General features: G+C 37.6%; 1 protein-coding gene across 1 annotated transcript; it reads right to left on the bottom strand.

Annotated features, from left to right (window-relative positions):
• Positions 1-459: 459 nt before the first annotated feature.
• On the bottom strand, positions 460-1,485 carry LOC105554026 (olfactory receptor 10A6). The gene is given in 1 exon segment (XM_012000264.1): positions 460-1,485. A coding segment is annotated over 1 exon segment (945 nt). The 3' UTR covers positions 460-540.
• Between the last annotated feature and the right edge of the window lie 6,143 nt (positions 1,486-7,628).

Raw genomic sequence — 7,628 nt, 5'->3', positions numbered from 1 at the left:
ATTTATGGAACGATTTTCACTATAGAAGCAAAAAATCTCATCTCGTTATTGTAGGCTTCTTGGCATTCAACATAGACAGTGGGGTAGGATGGGTGCTCAGGTCAGTCTGAAGTCGTTAAAATTATTTAGAAAAGTAACTCAGTAATACCTATGAAAACTTGCAAACTCACATTTGTTTTGACCCTTCGAACCTACTTTGTGAAAGCTATTCTGTAAAAATTAAAGCACCAGAATTTATGAATATATAAAAACAAGTTGTTTTAGTATTATCTATTGTGACCAAAAAAATAACCATTAGTAGGGCTATTGCTAAACAAATTGTTGAAATTGTGTTATATTCAATATTAAGGAATATTATGCATTGGTGAAAAAAACTAAAAACGTTAACATATAAAGATGCTCCTGATATACAATCAGACTTGGAGAACTCAAGAAATTAATCATCCTCATGCCAAAAAATGCAAACTTTTTCACCATTTATTAAACTTAGATTGAGTACATTCAGGCAGTGACTAAATGTTACATGGCTTCTCAACACAGTCAGATTGTGTGTAAAACCACTCGCCTTCGCCATAGTTTCATCAAAGCCCTCTTCATCTCACTGTTTTGCAGACTGTAGATAAGTGGATTCAGCAGAGGTGTCAGAAGTGAATAAGACAGTGACATCAGTTTCTTGGTTTCTGGTGAGTAGCCAGATTTGGGCTGTAAATAAGTCATATTGGCTGTGCCGTAGAACAGGGTCACAGATGTGAGGTGAGAGGCACAGGTTGAAAAGGCCTTTTGTCTCCCAGTAGTTGATGGAATCTTTAGGATGGCAAAAAGAATTCGAATGTAAGACAGGAGTATCAACAAGAAAGGAACCAAAATAATCAAAAAGGTGCCTGTGAATGCATAGATTTCAAACAAAAACGTGTCTGCACATGCAAGTTCTAACACTGCTGGGGTTTCACAAGATATATGGTTAATTTCATTAAGGCCACAAAAGGGAAAACTAGATACCCATGACGTTTGCACAGTACCTAACATAAAACCTAAGGCCCATGAAAATATAACTAATTTCATAAAAACTCCTTTATTCATAATCATTTGCTAGTTGAGAGGATGACAAATTGCAGCAAATCGGTCATAAGCCATTGCTCCCAGGAGAAAACATTCAGCCCCACCAAAAAGAAGGATGAAATACATCTGTGCAAAACAGCCCCCAAAAGAAATTGTAGTTTTTTCAGTAGAGAGGACCACCAGCATTTCAGGCATAATAACTGTACTGAAACTCAGGTCCACCACAGATAAGTTCAGGAGGAACAGGTACATGGGAACATGGAGGTTCTGGTCTAGGGAGATGATGACTATAATGATGGCATTTCCTATCAGGGTCACCAGATAAATAACCAGGAAAACCCCAAAGAGCTGCCCCTGGAGCTCAGGAAAGTTAGAAAAACCCAAGAGGATGAATTCAACCACAGAGCTTTGATTTTGTCTTTTCATTTTCAGTAATGAAGTCATGCATTGATTTTATGGACATAGTATATAAAGAATAAAGTCAGTCCATTAGCTAAGAGTTCCAGTCTGCATTCACCCCAGAAATTCTGGCAGAAGATGAAAAGAGGAGCCTATCCTGACAGAAATTTTCTTTGGCAATTTTAGACAATGACCAAATACTTGGATTATATTCCAAACGTAAAAAAGAGAAATGAAGAATTCTGGCTCAGAGATCTTGTCTGAAAAGCATGAAATAACATCAAATTTATTTGATATTATTTGAAAATTAAACATAGCCTTAAAGGAAATAGAAATACTTTATACCTTAGGTTCCAATCCCATAACATTGCTGCAAGTGTTCTTTATTTAACTGAATTTTACGTAAATGCAAAACTTAAGACCACAAAAAATAAAATATAAAAAAGTAGGTAGATTGAAAAAGATATCCCAACAAGTTTGATAATAACCTAATAATCCAATGTTATAGCAAATTTGATATAAACTTATGTAAAATATTAATTAGTTTCAAAGTGCCTATATATGACTTGGGTAAAGAAAACAACATTCTGTGGAAACAGAGGGGATTTGCATTTTCAACACAGCCATATTAGGTGACCTATAGACTATGTGAATTAGCTTCAAGCTTACAGATTTCTGCCCATCCTGGATCTGGCCAATTATATTGGGATTTACCTGGATGTGAAATTTTGGGGGCCACATCTCTAAGGTCTATCCTCTGACCATGATGACTTAAGAAAAATCCATTTGGGGTATCATTGTGTAATTTAAAAGATTTCACTCTCTGTCTCCTTTTCTCTCTTCTCTCTTCCCAGTATAGTCGTCATCAAAAAATTCATTTAATCATTAATTATTCAGCAAGCACTGATTAACCAGCTACCATTTTCTAGGCTCTGCACCCTCAGGAATACATGTGAATCCAGAGCTCAACAGAGAGCTAAGCACACTACATAAAATAGCTTCTAACCCCTTAACCAGTATGCTGCATAAACTAGTACCTCCCCGTACCACATACCCCACAACTTTCTCTTTTTCTCTCTCTCTCTCTCTCTCTCTCTATATATATACACACACACATATATACACAACTGCGTGATTCAGTGCATTGATTTTATAACATTATATGGCATAGAATATATTCTCTATATATCTTTTTAAAATAAATATGTGTATATATATATAAAATCCCTCACTAGAGCTTAGCTCCCAGAGGGCAAAGATTTTGTTTGCTTCTTTGCTCTACACGCAGTGCCTACAACACTCCCTGGCTCATAATAGGTGTTAAACCAACATTTTTGAATAAATGAATTTTAAAATAAGACAAATATAGACTCTATTTTTAAGGAATAGAGTGCCTAAGAGAAGTCAGCACACAACACAATTGAGAATTAATAACACGTGCTGTAGAAATTTAAGTGAGGGATGATGACATTTGAAAGGGGAGGGAGGATGAACAAGCACAATCACAGGATGTCATGAATGGAAAGCCATTAGGTGGGAGGAGGGTGGTGGGAGGAGGAAGACTGACTTGCTCAAGTCAGGAGGCACTTGATGACACCATCAAACTACAATGGAGACCCACTGCCTTTTGTGTGATGTTTTGAAAACCAAAAGAAATTCACTGTGAGAAATGAGGAAGACAGATGGACACATCAAGTTGAAAGCATACAGTGTTGTCTTGAGTGCAGACCTGTAGGACATTAGCAGACAGGAGAAGACAAGTTACTTTATTTCTGAATTTGTCCATAGTCATGTATTAAAATCAAATGACTATATTTAACCACAAAAATTGTACTGTATTTTGCAAGTCAAGAAAGCCCCTGCAATTATTAAAACCAGACTCCGTGAGACCAAACATTTAAAATACATTTCTAATGGCAAAAAAAAGAACATGTATTCAGTTCCAACTATGTAAAAGTAGATTGGTTTTAAAAATTAGAAAATTTATAGAATGCTATAAAAAATAGAAAATCTTTATACCTTAGAAGACCTTCATGGTGTCTTGGATAGATCACTGACAAGTAATACTTATGCAGATCATTCCCTTCCCAAGGCTTTGGCCTGCCAATGGATAGAGGTAAGTGTTGGACTTACTGACCAAGTTCTCTTCTAGTTGCAAACTCCAGAATATGATGATTTATGCACACAAAGCAATTACACTTCTACTTATTGCCTGAACTTTTCTCTGAAAGGAAAAAGAAATTGACTAGCATCAAACCAAAAAGTCTACTAATTCAAATGTTTGAGCTGAGCCTAGTGACTCCTGAGCACTGAGACATCACTTTAACAGCATCTCCAACTATCAAAGAGGACAACTATAAACAGAAGTCCCACCAAAACGCACAGGAGCAGAATCTGCACTTTCTTACCTGTTGACTCTGTATCTTTAATTTTCATACTACTTTATCAGATGATTCACCTGTAGTCAAAAGCCACCTATTCATAAACACAACTGAGTGATTCAGCGTATTGATTCCATAATGTTATATGGTATAGAATTATATGGCCTGGAGAATTCCTCCCTGGAGAACATGCAGTCACTTCATAGAGACCTTCCTGTATTTTTGTGTGATAACTAAAGAGGCTTAAACTTGCCCCCTCAGGTGAGAAAGCTCAAGAGCACAAATGTGGAGCAGCACTCCTTCATATGTCTATGGGGAATGAGCACCTCTTCCCACAAGAGACTCAATTCCACTCTGACACCTCCCAGTAGGAGGTGAGAGGAGAGGCTGAATGAATGTTGTCAATAGGGAAAGAAGGGAGGGGTGGAGTGAGGGTGTGAGCAAAGGCAGGTGACTTAGGGCTAGAGGATTTGCGTGGACATGATGCTCAGTTTGTGCAACCATGGGAGACACAACAAGTAGATTAAAGGTGCTTTGTAGAAAGCCTGGATGCCACCCCCAACCCAAGAACTTTTATCTTTTTGAGAAAAAGTATAGAGTCACTGAAATTTTTGAAGGAAAAAAGTCATTACAGTTAATTTCATACATGGAGCTTTTTAACTTGGAGTCAATATTTCCTGAATGGCTTGTATAATTTTGAGCACATCACTCAACTTTCTGGATCTATTACTTTCTCTGTAAAATAAAGATAATGATATTAATCTCATAGGGTGTATGTGAGAAGCAGGAGACTCAGAGCTCAGTCTAAACAGTTTAAACAATGAAAAAGACTCTGTCATAGCAGAGAAAATGGAGGAATGAATCTACAGGCTTGGATTTATCCAGAATATGCACTCAAATGGAGGCTCCTCTTCTTCTTCTCATCTCTGCTTTCACAGAGTAGGTTCTGTTCTCAAGAAAGCTTGCTCTTCCTGGCAGCAATAAAGCTGCCAACAAGACTGAGGGATACATTCTCCCCAATCCATGTCCAGTGGGAAATGTCCCAGCAATCCTGAGGAAAGGAGTGTCTCATTCACAAAATCTAATCCAAGAACTTCTCCCATATCAGTCACCATGGTGGGATTGCATGTCCATTCATGAATCAGCCCTGTGGCCCAGAGATGGGAAAAGCTGCCTAACATGTGCTACCTCATGACATCCCATGGAGGCTTCTGTTGTACTGGTTGGTTCTATGTGGTGATGTCAGTGATTGTGTCACAGGTAATGCATAGTTTGTGAAAAGTCATAAAGATGTAGAGTCATGATTTGTACATTTTACGTATTTTAGATTTCTATAAAAAATACTTGCAAACCATATGTCTGACAAGGGACTAATATCCAAAATATGTAAAGAAATAAAACAATTTAGCCAAAATAACAAATGACCTGATTTTAAAATGGTCAAATGACCTGAACACACATTTCTGAAGACTTATGAGTGGCCAATAGATATATGAAAACAATGTGCAACATCTCTAATCATCAGGGAAATGCAAATTAAAACCACAGTGAGATATCACCTGGTACCTATTAGAATGGCTGTTATCAAAAAGACAATAATAACAAGTATTGGTGAGGATATGGAGAAAATGAAACTTGTACACTGTTAGTGGGAATGTAAGTTAGTACAGCCATTTTAGAAAATAGTATGAGGATTTCACAGAAAACTAAAAGTATAATTACCATGTGATCTGGCATGGCTATATATATAAAAAAGAATTAAAATCAGTATATCAAAGAGATATCTACATATCTCTTTGAAGAATATACAGATATCTATATTCCCATGTTCGTTCATAGATCATTGTAGTATTATTTATGATAGGCAAGACATGAAAGCAATGTGTATCTATCAATAGATGAATGGATAAAGAAAAATGTGATACAGTAGTCCCCTCTTATCTAATGGGTATACATTCTAAGACCTCAGTAAATGCCTGAAACCATAGATAGTACCAAACCATATATATACTATTTTATCCTATACATATATATCTATGATAAAGTTTAATTTATAAATTGGGCACAGTAGAGACTAACAACAAAAACTAATAATAAATAGAGAAATTATAACAATATACTATAATGAAAGTTGTGTGAATATGGTCTCTCTCTCAAAATATCTTATTGTACTGTATTCCCCCTTCTTCTGGTGATGAGGTGAGATGATAAAATGCCTATGTGATGAGATGAAATGATGGAGCAGGAAGGTGCAAGATTTTATCATGCTACTCAGAAAAGCACTCAATTTAAAACTTACAAATTATTTATTTCTGGAATTTTCCGTTCATTACATGCAGACTGGCTCACCACAGGTAACTGAAACCTCAGAAAACAAAACTGCAGATAGTGGGAGACTACACAATGTATACATACGCACATACAATGTATACACAATATATATGTATACACAATGAAATACAATATGGCCTTTAAAAAGAAGGAAATCCTGTCATTTGTGATGACATGGATGAACCTGGAGGAGATTATGTTAAGTACAATAATCCAGGCACAGAAAGACAAATACTGTATGATCTCATTTACATGTAGAAACTAAAAAATTTGATCTCATAGAAACAGAGTAGAAAGGTTGTTATTAGAGATTGAAAGGGGTGCATGGAGGGAAGATGTAAAGGGGAGATGTTGATCAAAGGGAAACAGAGTGAGGCTCTGTCTCAAATAAAAAGAAAAAAGAAATATACAATAAATTATTGTTAAAGACTTCAGATAACAACCTAACCATATACCTTAAAGAAGTAGAAAAGCAAGAACAAACCAAACCCAAAATTAGCAGAAGGAAGGGGAAATTCAGATTTTTAAATTGCAAGGTAAAGATGGCATTGTCCTCATAGAAATTACACCAAAAAGATAAAACTAATGAGAAACATAAACCTAAACTTCATATGCAAAGAACAAACCCATTTTCTGAGGAGAAATTCAAGCCAGCTTTAGAAATTTACATAAGTAACAAGGAGCCAAATGTTAATCGCCAACGCAATGGGGAAAATGTCTCCAACACATGTCAGAGAGTTTTGTGGCAGCCATTCCCATCACAGGCATGAAGACCTAGGAGGAAAAAATGGTTTTGTGGGCTGGGTCCAGGAACCCTCTGCTGTATGCAGTCTAGGGACTTGGTGCCCTGCATCCCAGCCACTCTAGCCATGTCTAAAAGGGCCAAGGTACAGCTTGGGCCATGACTTCAGAGGGTGCAAACCCCAAGCCTTGGCAGTTTCTACATGGTATTGAGCTTATGGGTGCACAGAAGTCAAAAATTGAGGTTTGGGAACCTCCACCTAGATTTCAGAGGATGTATAGAGATGCCTGGATGTCCAGGCAGAAGTTTGCTGCAGGGGTGGGGCCCTCATGGCGAACCTCTGCTAGGGCAGTGCAGAAGGGAAATGTGGGGTGGGAGCCCCCACATATAGTCACCACCAGGGTGCTATCTAGTGGAGCTGTGAGAAAACAGCCACCATCCTCCAGACCCCAGAATGGTAGATCCACTGATAGCTTGCAATGTGTACCTGGAAAAGCTGCAGACATTCAATGCCAGCCCATGAAAGCAGGGTTATACCCTGCAAAGCCACAGGGGTGGAGCTGCCCAAGGCCTTGGGAGCCCACCTTTTGCATCAGTGTGGCCTGGATGTGAGACATGGAGTCAAAGGAGAGGATTTTGGAACTTTAAGGTTTAATGACTGCCCTATTGGATTTTGGACTTGCATGGAGCCTATAGCCCTTTGTTTTGGCCAATTT

The sequence above is a fragment of the Mandrillus leucophaeus genome, unplaced genomic scaffold (assembly GCF_000951045.1).
Source record: "Mandrillus leucophaeus isolate KB7577 unplaced genomic scaffold, Mleu.le_1.0 Scaffold622, whole genome shotgun sequence".
NCBI lineage: Eukaryota > Metazoa > Chordata > Mammalia > Primates > Cercopithecidae > Mandrillus > Mandrillus leucophaeus.
This window is presented reverse-complemented; position numbering and strand designations above follow the sequence as displayed.